The sequence below is a fragment of the Mus pahari genome, chromosome 5, assembly GCF_900095145.1.
Source record: "Mus pahari chromosome 5, PAHARI_EIJ_v1.1, whole genome shotgun sequence".
Classification (NCBI taxonomy): Eukaryota; Metazoa; Chordata; class Mammalia; order Rodentia; family Muridae; genus Mus; species Mus pahari.
In genome coordinates this window covers 4,080,596-4,098,399 of record NC_034594.1, presented here as the reverse complement: position 1 = coordinate 4,098,399, position 17,804 = coordinate 4,080,596, and the positions used below count along the sequence as shown (strand labels likewise).

The window sequence follows — 17,804 nt, the reverse complement described above, 5'->3', positions numbered from 1 at the left end:
AAAAAAAAAAAAAAAGAATTGTGTCTTTAAAGTAACATGGTCACTCCATATCAATACTTATGTACTTTTCTTAGCATTATTTTATAATTATATTGATTTTTTAACTATTAGTATTTCTAAGATTTTAAAAATTGGTTTCATCATTAACTATTCTATTAGAAACAGTTTTTGAAAACACTTTATGTCATACTTGGGCAGTATTTGGAATGTGTTTATTTTTCTATTGTGTTGAGTGTTTTTACAACCTAAAAGGTGTCCAAACAGTTTTCCTACAGGTTTGTTAAATTGAGATATTATTTGTATCTCAATCCATATGGTGTGTGTGTGTGTGTGTGTGTGTGTGTGTGTGTGTGTGTGTGTGTGTGTGATTATATAATATGCTATGATCAATCTCACCTCTTTATGGTGGGATAATGAATTTTTTATGTGTTCCTATAGTGCTGAACTAACTCTCTAACTTTTAAAAAAGACTTGTTGGATATTTGCCTTTAATTTAATCTTGTGCATAATTTTCTTATATCATGATTTTAGTCCCAGAATTAAATCGACATAAAGAGATTAGACATATAAAAATACCCTTTTTTTATTTTTTTGCGATAAAAACATCTATTATCAGTTACATTTACTTCTGAAATAGGTTTTACGGAAATTTCCTGTTTAAAAAATAATGTAGTTCTGGAATGTTTATTGTAAGCTATGCCTTTAAATATGAGCTCGACTTTTTTAATCAATATAGGACTATTCAGTTACTTTTTTTCTTTTCATATCAGTACTAGAGATTTTGATTTTTGTGCTATTTCTGTTTAATAGATGTTCTTGAATCTGTTGGTATAATTACTCTAATTTTTCCTGATTTATGCTTTTAACAATCTTTAGCTTTGTAGCAGTGTCATATTTTTGATAACTTTATTTCCTTTTTTCTTGATAATCCAAGAACGATTATTCATCTGTTTTAGTAATCTCTGCAAAGAGATAATTCTCACTTCACTGATTTTTCTCTTAGCTATATCGATTTTTAATTACTTGTCAATTTCCATTCTCATCCTTATTGTTCTTTTTTATTTATTTTTAATTTTTATAAGGGTGTAACATATTATTGCTGTTTGTAAATGTTTTTTTGCAATGCTTCATAGAAATAAAAACTTGAAACTAAATTATATCAATATTGCATGGACATCTAAGGGAACCTAGGAAGGTCTATCCTTTTCTTACCACGCGCTCCAGGTGCATGGCAGCACTTTCAGCATGCTACATTTATTTTGACTCATATCAAAACACATTTTAATTACTCTAGCAAAGCTTTTGACCTTGGCACATTTGAATTTGATTAGATTGCTTCATTTCAAAAGTAGGGCTATTTTGTTGTGGTTGTTACTGGTTGCTACTGCTCATGCACAATATTGCATTTTGGTCATGTGCTCTGAAGTGTGTATGTGCATATCTGACAGTAGAGCTTGCTAGGAGAAAGCTAGAAATATAGAAAGTTAGCTTTAGCAATTAGTACTTATAGGTAGTGCAAAGTATGATAGTTCATTAAATTGTTTATAAAATATTAATTTGAATTAGTTGAAATAAAAGTTTTGTATATATCCTTATAGGCAATATTTTACTTGTGTTTTGAAATCCTCCAGTTATGTAGTTTCCTTTACTTACTGATATCTCTAGTGGAAACAAATTTAAATAAATTGTATTATAAGTTTTCTTTACCATCATTAGGAATAAAGTTTAATTTAAAGTGACAAAAGTAAAATCAAGTTTTAGGAATGTAATACTAAACCATATATATCCAATACTTTTATTAATTCTACTTTTTAATACATTCCAATTGGTATATAATCCATATGAACATGTTTATCAAAATAGATTATTTTTTTATATATGCATCCTGATTATAATTTTCCCTCCCTTTACTCCTCCAAGTTTTTCTCCACCTATCCTCCCCTCCAGATCCAGAGATGATTATATGGGTCTTTTTAAAACAATTGTTTATATAGTATATTACATTTATTGATTTTTGTATATTGAATGGTCCCTGCATCCTAGTAGATAATCTTTTTTATGTGTTATTGGATTAAGTTTGCAAGTATTTTATTGAGTATTTTTTTCATCTATGACCAGAAGGGAAATTGGACTCTAATTCTCTTTCTTAGTTGAGGCTTTATGTGGTTTTCCTATCAGAGTTTAACTGTGGCCTCGTAAAATGAATTGGAAAAATTATCCTTCTGTTTCTATTTTGTGCAATAATTTGAGGAGTGTTGCTATTAACTTTTCTTTGAAAATCTGGTAGAATTCTGTGCTAAAATTGTCTGGCCCTGGGCTTTGTTGTTGTTGTTGTTGTGTTGTCAGACTTCAATGATCATACTATGGGTTACAGGTTTGTTTATATTTTTCATTTGATCTCAATTTAACTTTGGTAAGTGTTGCGTATATATAAATTATATATTTCTTTTAGATATTCCAATTTGGTATAGTGCAGTTATTTAAAATATGTCCATATTATTCTGCAGATTTCCTCAGTGTCTGCTGTTGCGACACCCCTTTCCTTTCTGATTTTGTAATTTTGGATATTCTTTCTGTGCATTTTAGGTTGGGTAAGTGATTGTGTACCTTGCTGATTTTCTCAAAGAACCAATTCTTTGCATTCCCTGATTCATTTTATTGTTTTATTTCTTTCTATTTTATTGATTTCTGTCCACAGTTTTATTATTTCTATTTTATTATTTCTTTTATTATTACTCCCCTTGGGTGTGTTTACTTCTTTATATTCTAGAGCTTTCAGGTATGCTATTAAGTTGCTAGTATGAGGTCTCTCCAATTTTTAAAATGTAGGCACTTACTGTTATAAATGATCTTAGCACAGCTTTCATTGTGTCCCATAAGTTTGGGTATCTTGTGCATTTATTTTCATTGGATTCTAGAAAATATTTAATTTCTTTCTTAATTCCTGTCTTGACTCATTTTTTTTTTCATGCAGTAGAGTGTTGTTTTGTTTCCATGAGTTTTTAAGCTTTCTGTTGTTTCTGCTATTGTTGATATCCAGCTACAACCTGGATGGTGGTATGATAGGATGCACAGAGTTATTTCAATTTTCTTGTATCTGTTGAAGCTTACTTTGTAACCAGTTAGGCAGTCAATTTTAGAGTAAGTTCCTTAAGGTGATAAGAAGGTATATCCTTTTGTTTTTGGGTGAAATGTTCTTTAAATATGTTATCAACTTTTGGTTTATAACTTCTTTTATGTCCACTATTTTTTTTATTCAATTTTTTGTCTGGATGACCTGTGCATTGGTGATAGTAGGGTATTAAAATCTCCCACTATCCATGTGTGGGTGTCAATATCTGACTTAAGCTATAATAGTGTTGCTTCTTTAGCACCTGTTGGGATTTTTCCTTTGATGAGTGTGGTTGATGAGTTCAGTTGGCTTCCATAGGCCTATTAGGGAGTAGGTCTATAAGGAGGTATGGTTTTGTTAGACTAGGTGTGGCTTTGATGGAGGAAGCATGTCACTCAGAATAGCCTTTGAGATTTCAGATGTTCAAGCCAGGCCCAGTGTACATCTCTCTCTTCCTGCTACCTGTGCATCCAGATGTAGAACTCACTGCTTCCCCTCCAGCACCATGTTTGTTGGTGTGCCACCATATTTCCTCCCATGGTGATAACGGACTACACCTCTGAACTGTAAGCCAGCCACAATTAAATATCTCCCTTTATAGGAATTGTGATGATTGTGGCATCTCTTCACAGCAATAGAAACCCTAATTAAGACAATGAGTATGAAATGCCCTTCCCTCTTTGGGTTAGTTTTTGTTTGAAGTGTGCTTTTTAGATATAGAAATGACCCCCCACTGAAGTTATATCTATCCTTGATGTTGAAGTTTATTTCTTGCATGCAGGAGAAGGATGGATGCAGGTTTTACATCCATCCTGTTAGTCTCTTGATATTGAGAGTAATTAATGATCAGTGGTTGTTGATTCTTGTTATTATTGTTGTTGAGGTTGTTCTTGTTGTTTGGGGTGGTGGTGGTCGTGGTGGTGGTGCTGGTGGTGTGAGAGTGTTTCCCCTCTTTTGATTTTGTTAGTGTGAGGTTATTTATTTCCTGTATTTTCATGAGTGTAGTTAACCTCCTTGGGCTGGAGTTTTCTGTCTAGCACCTTCTGTGGGGATGGGTTTTTAGATATACAGTATTTTAATTTTACTTTATTATGGAATATCTTATTTTTCTCCATTCTGGTAATTGAGAAATGTTTGGCATAGTAGTCTGTGCTGGTATCTGATTGTTTGGAGTCTGCAACACATTTGTCCAGGCCCTTTGGTCTTTTACAGTCATCGTTCAGTAATCAGATGTGATTCTAAGTCTGCCTTTAAACATTACTTGGTCTTTTTCTCTTTCAGATTTCAATATTCTTTCTTTGTTCTGCATATATAGTGTTTTGATTATTATGTGGTGAGGGGTATTTCTTTTCTGGACCAATCTATTTGCTATTCACAATCACCAAACCCAGATACTATTGCATATGCTAGAAAGATTTTGCTGACAGGACCCGGATATAGCTATCTCTTGTGAGGCTATGCCAGTGGCTGGCAAATACAGAAGTGGATGCTCACAGTCATCTATTGGATGGAACACAGGGCCCCTAATGAAGGAGCCAGAGAAAGTACCCAAGGAGCTAATGGGGTCTGCAACCCTATAGGAGAGAGCCAGTTTTAAAGTCTGTAGGATATAGAAATGGTATGCAGGACTTATTGAATCAACAAGGACATGCAAAACATTCAATTAAGGAACTGGTTTCAGAAGTCATCTCAGAAAATATGATTTTTTTTTTCTATACTGTCAGTAGAGCCATGTGGAGTTAGATATGTGGGAGAGCATTGTTCAGGACTCATAGTTAGGACAACTTGATGAATAGAGAAAGACTCAGGAAGCTATAAGCAAGCTCATATTAATGGCTTGGATCATTGTATGGGTGGCACTAATAATGTAGGACAAGAATCTATCTTAGGGAAAGCATAATTTTTCTATAGCCTAAAGTGCCTGCCGTTCAAATAGTCACATGTTTCAAATCAGAGCAGATATGCTTGTGTATGTTAAATGCTGATTAGGCTGGAGGTAATGATTTTAAGACATTGGTTTATATTGAAAGGTAATCTATTTAAGTAGCCAACACAATTCAAAGCTTAATTATATTTTATCTTATGTAATTTCTACTTTGTATGCTTTACAAGGCAGATAGTATGTTTACATGGGAGGCATGGATATTATTTATTAATCAAATATTCATTTGTTGTGTAAATGCTCTAAAATATGCATTGGTTTTGAAGGAGACAGTTTACATTTCTCATGAAGCCTATTGGGATATAAAATTAAGTGAGTAAGAATGGATCCCCATGTAACACCATTTAATATGAGTTAATAAAGATTTTAGTCAAGGACATGTGAAGATGTAATGTCAGGACATGACCAGAAAACAAAATTGCCTCTGCATCTTAGAAAGCAATAAAGAAAATTGGTTAAACTATCCCAACGCTGAAGAAGAGTTCAGTAAAGGAGAATGTCTTAGGGGTTTACTGCCGTGAATAGACACCATGACCAAGGCAAGTCTTATAAAGATAGCATTTAATTGGGGCTGGCTTACAGGTTCAGAGGTTAAGTCCCTTTTCATCAAGGTGGGAAAATGGCAGCATCCAGGAAGGCATGGTGCAGGAGGAGCTGAGGGTTCTACGCCTTCATCTGAAGGTGAACTTCATCTGTAAGACTGACTTCCAGGCAGCTAGGATGAGGGTCTAAAAGCCCGTACCCATAGTGATACACCTACTCCAAGGCCACATCTATTCCAACAGGGCTACATCCTCTAATAGTGCCACTCCCTGGGCCAAGAATGTACAAACCATCATAGAGGGGGTGGGTAAATGCTTTCAAGAGTGGATTACCAATATTAGGGAAAGAAAACTGTAACTGTGAGGATGGTAATAAATGTTCCAGAATGTGCAAAACAAAGGAGTCAAGAAGAAATGGAAAGGGTATGAATTTAGGATATGTTTAAAACAGGATTTTATTTAAAAAGGACAGAAGAGACAAGCATGGTTGGTGCCTAGCCTAATCCTCCTCTGAGAGGTTTCCTTTCGCAGCTGATGTAAACAGATACAGAAACCCACAGCTGAACATTCGACAAAGCTCTGAGAACCCTGATGAAGATGGGAGAATGAAGGAATGTGTAGGACTCAGAAGTTTTGAGGATACCAGGAGAACACAGGCCACAGAATCAACTAAGAAGGGCCCATAGGGCCTCACAGAGACTGAAGCAGCAATCAGGGAGCCAGCGTGGGTGTGTGCTAGGTCCTCAACATCCATGCTGTGGTTGGTTAGCTTGATGATTTCTTTGGGACTCTTTTTTTCCTTTTAATTATTTTATTAGATATTTTCTTCATTTACAATTCAAATGCTATCCCAAATGTCCCCTATACCCTCTCCCCACCCTGCTTCCCTGCCCACCCACTCCCACTTCTTGGCCCTGGCATCCCCCTGTATAGGGCATATAAAGTTTGCAAGACCAAGGGGCCTCTCTTCCCAATGATGGCTGAATATGCTATCTTCTGCTACATATGCAGCTAGAGACACAAACTCAGGGGGTACTGGTTAGTTCATATTGTTGTTCCACCAACAAGGTTGCATCCCCCTTCAGTTCCTTGGGTACTTTCTCTAGCTCCTCCATTGGGGGCCCTGTGTTCCATCCAATAGCTGACTGTGTGCATCCACTTCTGTGTTTGTCAGGCACTGGCATAGCCTCACAAGAGGCTGCTATATCAGGGTACCTTCATCAGAATTATTCTGGCATGTGCAAAAGAAGTCACTAGATATGCACTCACTGATAAGTGGATATTAGCCCAGAAACTTAGAATACCCAAGATACAATTTGCAAAACACAAGAAAACCAAGAAGGATGACCATTGTATGGATACTTCATTCCTCCTTAGAATAAGGAACAAAATACCCATGAAAGGATATAGGTACAGAGACAAAGTTTGGAGCTAAGACTAAAGGATGGACTATCCAGAGACTGCCCCACCTGGGGATCCATCCCATCATCAGCCATCTTTGGGACTCTTAGCAGTGGGAGTAGGGTGTATCTTATTCATTTGCCTGCTCTCGAGACTCTCTTCTGCCTACAGGTAATGTCCACTTATAAGTGGGTACATGTCATGTTTGTCTTTCTGGGTCTGGGTCACCTCACTCAGGATGATTTTTTTTTCTAGTTTCATCCACTGACATTCTTGTGGGACTACTAACAATGGAAAGAGTGGCTATCTCTTACTCTTGCCTGCTTTGGGGACCCTTTCCTTCTTGGGGCTTGCCTTATCAGTCTCCATATGCTCACCTGCTAGGAGTCTCAGCTAAAGTCACTTCCATAGACTCTAGGGAGCCTCCCTTATCCCAGGTCTCCAAGTAGTACCAGAGATGTCACCCACTGATTTCCTTCCTCATTCCCAACACTGTCCTGCTCCCCCATCTCCTTTACCTGATCTCCATTCCCTTCTTCACTACCCTTTTCCACCCAGTCCCCTCCCTCCCTCCACCCCTGATATCTATTTCATTTCCCCTTCTCAGTGAGATTCAAGTATCATCCCTTAGGTCCTTCTTGTTACTTAGCTTCTTTGTGTCTGGATTGTAGATGGTTATCCTGTACTTTATGGCTGATGTCAACTTACCAGTGAGTATACACCATGCATGTCCTTTTAGGTCTGGGCGACCTCACCTTGGATATTTTCTAGTTCCATCCATTTGCCTGAAAAATTCATGATGCTCTGATTTTAATAGCTGGATAGGATTCCACTGTGTAAATGTAACATGTTTTCTTTATACATTCTTCGGTTGTGGGACATCTGGATTGTTTTCAGTTCTTGTCTATTATGAGTGAAGCTGCTATGATCATAGTTGAGCCAGACACTATTGCATATGTCAGAAAGATTTTGCTGACAGGANCCTGCTATAGCTGTCTCTTGTGAGGCTATGCCAGTGGCTGGCAAATACAAAAGTGGATGCTCACAGTCATCTATTGGATGGAACATAGGGCACCCAATGAAGGAGCTAGAAAAAGTACCCAAGGAGCTAAAAGGGTCTGCAACCCTATAGGAGGAACAACAGTAGGAACTAACTAGTACCCCCAGAGCTGTGTCTCTAGTTGCATATGTAGCAGAGGATGGCCTACTCAGCCATCATTGGGAAGAGAGGCCCCTTGGTCTTATGAAGATCGTATGCCCCAGTAGAGGGGAATGCCAGGGCCAGGAAGTGGGAGTGAGTGGGTTGGGGGGCAGGTTGGGGGGACGGTAAAGGGGACTTTCAGGATAGCATTTGAAATGTAAATAAAGAAAACATCTAATAAAAAAAAGAAATAGTTGAGCAAGTGTTCTTGTGGTATAGTGGGAATTTTTTTGTTTTCTATTTTTATTATTACTATTCCTGTTTTACAAATGGAAAGCTGAAACACGAGTGATACCATCTGTCCTAGGAAGTTTAATGAGAAGATCGGGAGAGGGTCTAGGCATCTACACCTGGGTCTGCTTCTTTTCCTGTCATTCATAATGACACTATTGCCTCTTAAGTTTTATGATCTACACAGACTCATGATAAAGTAAATTTTAGATATTTACTAAAGCATGAGCAGAACCACATGTAAGACATTTGTGCTGTCCCCACAACTTTAAAAGTGCATAACTATTAAAATAACCAGGATGACTACTTATCAGTCATGTGGACACAGTGAACATCACAGAAAAAAATCAGTGCAAATACCTGATTCTTCTCAAACATCCAAATCAAGGCTGATAAATCAAGAAAAAAAAGAAAAAAGTAAAAAAGAAAAGAAAAGAACAGCTGTCTTTGTTGAATCAATCTAAAAGTGAGCATGTATGTATAAAGGGAGTTAAGGGACAAAAGAATTTTAAAACTCAGGGAATAACAGATTGGACGTTATTCTACTTTGATTTACTCTCACCTTGGTCTGGCAACAAGAGTTGCCCATTCAATCCTGAGAAATCTCTGTGTTCTAAAATTGAATCCTGTTTGAAAGAATTACTTTTATTTTATGCCTGTAAGCATTTTGCTTACATGTATGACCATGTACACCATGTGTATACAGTGCCCTTGGAAGCCAGTAGAGGGTGTTGAGTCTCCTGAAACTGGAGTGGGGATGGTTGTGAGCTTCTCTGTGATGCTAGGGACCAAACCCTATCTTCTGGAAGAGCAGTCAGCGCTTTGAACTCCTGAGCCATTATCTCCAGCCCCAAGCTCTAGGTGGGGTAAAAGCCCCTTCAGCTCAGCAGCCTTTTCTGTTCGCTGAGCAACTCCTAAACATCTGCTTGCACCTTCTCTGGAATCTCTTCTTGTGGAGCTCATGGCTCTGCAACTTTGTTTACTATTATTCAAATGGCATTTCATGGTGTTGGTTTACACAAGAAAAATTCATGGGATTCTACGAAGTGGGTCATAATTAAAGTGCTGAAGTTCTAAAATCAGAAATTCTGCACTCCACTTTTGGAAAATAAGTTTGCAAAAATTTAAAACAAAACCATCATTATGTAGTGTTTACTGCAGGATGACATTTCCATGTAACGAGTTTCACCAAATTGATTGGTATCCTCCAGTATGTTCTTAAAAACCATCTGTAAGTATAGGAAGGTTTGATCAATAGTTTCTACTGAAGAGTCATGCTTCAGGTGAGGAAATGTGAGGTGTTCAGTGGGAAGTCAAACTATGTGCCTACTTTCTATTTAATATGCATTAAATGTAATATCATTAAAATCACATGAACATATTTATGTTGCACTACCAATAAAATAATATATAAAATTACTTTAGAAATGCAGGTATTTTAAATTACGTATTAGATTAAACCAAAATACTCCAGGGTAAGTAAGTAAAATTGAAAGTGTTCTTTTCGTTAAAAGTGACAGTATAAATTATATGTTTATCATTAATTCAACCATATTAATGTATAAACCTTTCCAAATGAAGAAAATAAATCTATGAAAATAGAGCAGTAAGACAGCAGCATATTTTGAAAGCACCACTTCCCCCATTCCCAGAGAAACAAAAGACACGAAAAATATCACTCATTTCTGTCTATTAATACTCCATCACTCACCATTTCCTGCTATGCTATTTATTTTTTTTCACCATCGTGAAATGTCGAATTGATAATTTGTCACCCATTTCTGCTTTACTAAATCCTTCACAGAAAGAAGGGGAAAGGTATAAAGAATTCCCCAATATAAAGGAAATTCAGCGACTTTTGTTCAGATTTCAAAATGGTAGAGTGATATTTTTTAAAGTACCATATTATAGTAAATCACAAAAATACAAGAATATGCATTTTAATGTGTTTTTCACCTACAAACATACTTCTGATTACACTAAATAATTCAGCTAGATATTTTTTATAAGTAACATGTTTCTATTAATATATTTCAGACCTCACTGTGGTGAATTAACTAGGTAACACTATTATGGACACGTGTAAGAAGGCTGTGGAAGGCAGTGCTCCGGGCATGCTGTGACCTTTGCCTTCTGCAATTGTCAGCGGCTGGGATTTATTTTATTTTATTATTTTTTTTTAAGGATACTTGAGCAAGGCCATGTCCCTTTGTCATGGAAAAGGGTGGATCTGAAGGTCCTACCACTCCCCCAAAACTGATAGACATTTTGTGGATGGTAGGACTGAGCTCATAAGACCTTGCCCCACTTGCAAGGAGTTCTAGGTCCTTAGCAGTTCCTGGGAGTGGGAGCTGTTTCCTTCAGTGTTGTAGTTGCCCATTAGTTGCTCATGCTCCTTTAAGTGACCCCTCACCTGCCTCTTGTAATAACCTCAAGTAAACTTGTTTCATTAGCTAAACTGAAGTGGAGTTCTTTGTTTGGCCACTGGAATATTCTCTCTCCTGGAATAGATCACATATCTGCAAACATTTCATGGCATGGCAAGTGTAATGAATTTCTTAAATAAGCTCATCTTTATATTCCTACTGGCCGTGTGGTTTTATCTATGACATATCTATGCAGTAAGAAGTGTTGGAATTTATGTTACTTAGGCAAATTTCATCTTTGTTTTTATCTGAGCTGTTATTTTTCCCTAATGTTTAAGTAGGAAGCGCAAATTTTAAGACCCCGTTAGAACAAAAGATCAGTATATAATTTCTCCAGTTTTTCAGTTTTCTGATGTATATCATGGAGTTTCAGAAGCCATGCTGAATCACAGAGATCGTTTTATTCCATTTTGTACTTCGTTCTTAAACATCTGAACTGCAATAGCTATTACACAGGTATTGCTTATGTTAGGTCTGCTTGGGACATATCCCAAGACAGTGAATGCTGCATAGTACAATTTCTAAAAGGAGTGTGCGTGTGCGTGTGCGTGTGCGTGTGAGTGTGCGTGTGCGTGTGTTAAAGTTTTTGGTTTAATATAAGTCTTAAGATCTTTTATATGAAGAAATCTGGTAAAGATATCTCTGTGCCTCTGCATAACATTTTTGATTATTTGTAACTCCAGACAAAAATCCTAGGTGCACATAATTGTGTTGTGACTTGTAATCTGGATCACTTTATTTATGTCTGTTATTTTTGTATGAAGTATATGATATTTTTCTGTTTTAATATCATATATTTATGTATCTATATACCTAGTGTATCTATATATCTAATATGTACATATAATACATTTATTTTTATATTAGCTAATATTATATGCATAATGTGTATAACCAAAAACAGAGCTTGAGATCTACTATTTTGCAAAACACAAGTATTTTAACATATATATATATTAATCAATTTCATTTCACATTCCTGAAGAAGCACATAGAAAATTCCTAAACAAGGATTTTGAGTTATTATGATATAGAACAAATTAAGGCAATAGAGCAATTTGGAATAAGAAATAATTTTCCCTAAATTTAAAAAATATACATGTGAAATATCACATTTAAACATTAAACAATATTTTAAAATTGTCCTCTAAAGTATGAATATTTCTTTCCCAGCAATTATGACCTATTTATCATTGGAGATGAAATCAAATGGATTATAAAACTTAATCATATTATTTTTCAGTATATTCAAAAGCTGAACTCTTCCTGAAATCCGTCGGTTGCCATTTATTAACCATTTTTAATGCTTAAAATTAAGGAATAAACAAAGCTGTGATAGCATTTTGAGAAACTATTCAGAATTATTATTACCTGCTATTATCTAATGAAAATTATCCTTTCTCAGCATTGCTACTTTCCTTTGTGCCATTTTATTTAATTTAAGGTTGTTGTGTTTTACAAAACGCTGTGGTATAAAGTAGTGGGAGGGAGTACCTTACAGGTCCCTGCCAAGGTGTTCCCTGAGGAATGAGGGATATGAAGGGCCTGGAATAAAAGGGAGTTTATTCAGGGTAAGGGACTGGAGAAGTGGGAGACAGAGAAGGACAGAAAGAGAGGAGAGAGTAAGGCCTGCAGGGGACATGTGGAGAGACAAAGGGGGGAGGTGGAGGGGAGGATAGGAAAGGATTTATTTGTAGAAACAAAAAGCCCATTCTTAAAGATTGACTATGACTTGCTGTTTTATGTGTTTAAGATATTCACACCTGGAATTTACAGAGTTGATGTAAAGTGAGAAAACCTTCTTATGAAGCTCTGCACCACAGGATTTTGGGTATTAATTGATGTCTTGTCAGGCACAGGATGTAGGCTCATCCCTCCCCCATCCTGAGAGTCAGGAGGGCAGTCTGGAATTGTCAAGGGCATCCTGGTTTGGGGGTGTCTCTACTTCCATGTTATTCTTAATTCATTTGTAGAATCAGCACATGTGATCAAGTTTACTCGTGTGTTTAAAAAGGTGAGGAATCAGGGTGCCATGCACAGTATCACTTGCCTTCCATTTAAGACTGAAATAACAGTGTATTCTAACACTTTTGCAATTGGTTGTCCCCTAGTTTTCTGTCACATATTCAGAGAGAAGGCTCCCAGTTATGCCACCATCTGTCTCTGTCCTCAGTGCTATTTATTGCTCATATTCTTCAGTATTCTCAACTAGCATTGGTCCTTGTACTATATTAATTTTAAATGTCATTAAGAGTAGAAAATTAAATGTTGACCTTAAGCGATATTTCATCACTTATCATTATGTAGGTTACTAAATGCTCTAAAATGTTTTAAGAAATATTACATTTTGCTTGTCACATATTAATAAATTCAGCCTCAGATGCATTGCTTTATGCATCATACCATGTGCACCATTAAAAAAAAGGTTGCTAGGAAAACGGGAACGATGTGAGTTGGCCTTTTCTTTTCCCCTGGACCATTTTCTATGTGAATAACTTTCATGAATGACTTTAATAATAAATGGTGCAGAGAAGATGGACATTAATACATTCCTTTGAGATACCAAAGTTGATGCACAGAAATATTGATTCTAGAGCTCTTTACAGTAATTTCTGATCAGTTATCCGCCTCACCTAGAGCACCTGTGCTGACAGATCGTTTAAAGAAACATCGGTGTCAATTATACAAACAATGACAGACATATTGTAAAATGAAACTTGGAATCATTAAATTAAAGATAAGTGAGAAAAATACTCTACTTTGCTTGCTCACTCTTTAAGCCCAGGCACTGTTATAGCTGACTGAATTGTGTAAAATATGTTTTCATAAGAAATTTCCAAAGATACATATGAAGATGATGATGTTCTTCTTATATAATAAATATTAGTATACTAAAAGTAAGGTACTTTTTAATGATGGAGAAAGTTCATATTGCTCTTTCTCTTCTCCAAATAGGTTATGTGGGTATGCAATTTATGTCGAAAGCAACAAGAGATACTAACGAAATCTGGAGCGTGGTTCTTCGGAAGTGGTCCTCAGCAGCCCAGTCAAGATGGGACTCTGAGTGACACAGCTACAGGTGCTGGATCTGAGGTGCCAAGAGAAAAGAAAGCTCGGCTCCAAGAGCGATCGAGGTCTCAGACGCCCTTGAGTACAGCAGCTGTCTCTTCCCAAGACACTGCTTCCCATGGTGCACCATTGGACAGGAACAAAGGAGCTGAGCCCTCACAGCAACCCTTGGGTCCTGAACAGAAGCAGGCATCCAGGTCAAGAAGTGAGCCACCAAGGGAAAGGTAATAATTCACTAACACTGTAAACAAACGTTGAGGGCTTGCTGGAAAGCAGCCCCATGTGTTATCAAGAGCCCAAAGTCTATTTGGAGGCATATGTGGAGGTAATACTTTCCAGGGCCTATATTCAAGGCAACAATGGGCCTGAGATGTTTGCCAGCCTCTAAAATATGTCAGCTCCTAAGAGATCTGTGTTGGGAAGCACGTCTTCCACATCTTGCTTAGATGCCGATGAATGTTAGGCCAATCATTTGAGTTACAAACTTCGAACTCTGAGCTGCAAAAAAAAAGTCTCTAGAAACACTAATTGAATGAGCACTTTAGTGAAATATGAGCCCTTAAAGAATATGATGTAGAACCTGGCCTACTGAAATGCATTATGGGACATCAGAGACTTCTGTTGAATGGAGCCATTCTGTTTGAGGTCTTTCTAAAGGATAAGACTGGTTAGAATACAAATGTAACTGACAAGGTAGTAAGGAAAGAGCTTAACTTTCATTGATTTTATCCTAGGCATAATGGAAAGCCACCAAAGATGTAAGCAAAGGATAATATGATCAGATAATGTACATCAAATGTTTCAACCACCCATTCATTTATTTGAGTTGATGTTGTCCACAAGTAAACAGAGATAATAAAAACCTGATATATGATGTGTTTTCATGAGGCTCCTGACTGGTATAGTGTGACTTTCACCGACTGCCAGCGGCTTAAATAAAGACATAGAGACTCTTAATATGTTTTAAAAGCTTAGGCCCTCTCCTGGCTTCTCTAACTTGACTAATTCTGTCCTACATCCCACCACGTGGCTAGGTCTACCTCTGTGCTCCCTCTGAATTGTCTGCCTGCCTCAGCCTCTGCTGCATAATCTCCTGCTTCTTAATTCTTCTCTCAGAGTCCCTATCTCTGACCAGAAGTTCTGCCCTCTCTTCCTGCTTCCAATATTGGCAATCAGATATTTATTAAAGCCAACCAGAGAATGCATTACGCAGGAGAGGCAGGAACAAATATACATATATTCTGCCAGCACCCGGAGATGCCAGCACATCAATTAACAACTGTAAATATAGGGGTACACTTTCATAGCCAGCTGTGTGTGTGTGGGGGGGGGGAGGTTACCTCAACAGGCAGGAACTGGACTAAGCTTGATTGCTTCTGTTTGTGTGACTCTTACTTATGCCACTAGCTAAGGAGTGATCCCCAGCCATGATGACTTCAAAGTAAAGCAGATCTAGATGACAGTCCTAAGAGGCAGTGATAACACAGTATGCAGGGGTGTACCAAGTATTAAAGGAAACCTCAAGGTCCCTGCATGGCCAATGCTGTGCCTACCTAACTGGATATGGCTGTGAATTCAGTCAGCACTCACTAAGCAAACACTATAATTAAACTCAGTGCCAGGAACCAAGGGGTGCAGAGATGATGAGGACATAACCTTTTCCTGTTTATGGGGAAGCAATATCACAGGGCAGACACCTAGGCAGTTACTCAGGATGCTGATTGATTGATCGATGCAAGAAAAATACATACATAACTTTGGAAGCTCTAGAAACAAACAAACAAACAAAAAGGCTTTTGAATTATGGGTTGTAAGATTACCAGATATTGGACGGGAATCAGACAACTTAGGGGAGAGCATGAATGTAAGGAGAACTATTTTGAAGGAAGTCAGAAGAACTGTAGGGGCAACAGGATGAAGCTCACTTGATTCCAAAGTGCCAAGTGTTAAGAAACAAAAATGTTAAGCATGCAGTTTGGAGCTCTTCAGAAGATGCTACCTTTAAATATGACAAAATTGGTAGAGCTGTAAAGTTGCTTTTAATAAAAGGAACCAAGTTTGGCTTATGATAAAAACCTACATAAAATGCCAAGGAGTATGAAAGCCTGCTGACACTTTGTCTTAGTCAGGGTTTCTACTCCTGCACAAACATCATGACCGAGAAGCAGCTGGGGAGGAAAGGGTTTATTCAGCTTACACTTCCACATTGCTGTTCATCACCAAAGGAAGTCAGGACTGGAACTCAAGCAGGTCAGGGAGCAGGAGNGTGCATGCTCTCAACTGCTGAGGTGCATGCTCTCAACTGCTGAGGTGCATGCTCTCAACTGCTGAGGTGCATGCTCTCAACTGCTGAGGTATTTCTCCAGCTCACCATGGCTCATCTGAATTATCAACTTGACAGGTCTAGAATCATCTAGGTGACAGACCTTTAGGAATGTCTCAAGGGCATCTCTAGATGCTTAATGGAAGAGAGAAGACCCACTCTGAATGTGGACAGCCCCATTCCATGGGCCCGTGTCTCAGACCCAGTGAGAAAGTAACAGTAAAGGAACACCAGCACTTACCTCTCTCTGCTGCCTGATGCTCTGTGACTGTCCTGCCTGCCTTACCACCAGGAACTGTAAGCCCAGATAATCCCTTCTTCTGGAAGTTGCTTTTCCAAGTGTATTTTCACAGCAACTAGAACAGTAACTCATACTTTGGTTAAAAGAGAATGTATAAAATGTACATACTTACATTATGTAAACTATAATTGGGGGTTTTCCAAGAAATGTGTGCATTTTTAATACTGCCTATCCTTCAGTTTCATTTTTGTCAATTTCTGTATATTAAAAATTATTTTAAATTGTGATTTTTTTTTAAAAAAAGTGTTTGTTTTTTTTTAAACAAGGTTCCAGTGTATAGCTATCTTAAGTCAGGGTTTCTATTCCTGCACAAACATGATCAAGAAGCAGTTGGGGAGGAAAGGGTTTATTCTGCTTATAGTTTTGCATTGCTGTTCATCACCAAAGGATGCCATAACTAGAACTCAAGCAGGTCAGGAAGCAGGAGCTGATGCAGAGGCCATGGAGGGATGTTACTTACTGGCTTGCTTCCCCTGACTTGCTCAGCTTGCTTTCTTATAGAATCCAAGANTACCAGCCCAGAGATGGTCCCACCCACAAGGGGCCCTCCCCTCTTGATCACTAATTGAGAAAATGCCCCACAGCTGGATCTCATGGAGGCATTTCCCCAACTGAAGCTCCTTTCTCTGTGATAACTCCAGCTTGTGTCAGGCTGACACAAAACCAGCCAGTACACACTTTAAATGCAGGATGGGCACTATCACAAGCAGTGGTCGATATGTGCATAGGCAGAGGAGGGGTAGGTGGGAGCTTGGACTGGGAAGCCTTGGGGAAGCAAGACTGAAAGAATGATGATTTGCTTCCAATTACAAGGATTTCTTGACTGTTCTTGAGCATTAATCCGGGAGCTGGGGGGAAACAGAACAATTAAAGGTAGTGATGAGAAAAGGTATCATTAGCTGGACCCCCGAAAACAGAATGGGGAATCAAACCTACCAATTGCATAACCCTCCAGCTGTCTCAAAGCACCCTCAGAGATGGCCTTCCTTGAATGCTGTTATGAACATGGTAAGCAATAATTACAGCATCACCAGAAGAGCAAACCGATTCAGTATAAGCTTCTAGCAAGTAAGTGCTAGAAACCCAATGAAATGTTTGCAAGAATACAGTCAAAGGATCTTTGAAAACGGTGGTTAGTAATTATTAAATTGTGGTGGCGTCCTCTGGAAATCAGTCTGGCAGTTCCTCAGAAAATTGGACATAGTATTACCGGAGGATCCAGCAATACCTCTTCTGGGCATATACCCAGAAGATCT

The 17,804-nt window shown here is 37.8% G+C and overlaps 1 protein-coding gene across 27 annotated transcripts in view; it reads left to right on the top strand.

Moving 5' to 3' along the window:
• The window catches only part of Rims1 (regulating synaptic membrane exocytosis 1), a 480,520-nt gene that overhangs the window by 240,697 nt on the left and 222,019 nt on the right, over nucleotides 1-17,804 (top strand). For all 27 annotated transcript variants that reach the window (XM_029538285.1, XM_029538283.1, XM_029538282.1 and 24 more), the window contains one exon: nucleotides 13,811-14,148. In XM_029538285.1, the coding sequence (XP_029394145.1) occupies nucleotides 13,811-14,148 (338 nt within the window). The remainder of the gene's footprint in view (nucleotides 1-13,810; nucleotides 14,149-17,804) is intronic.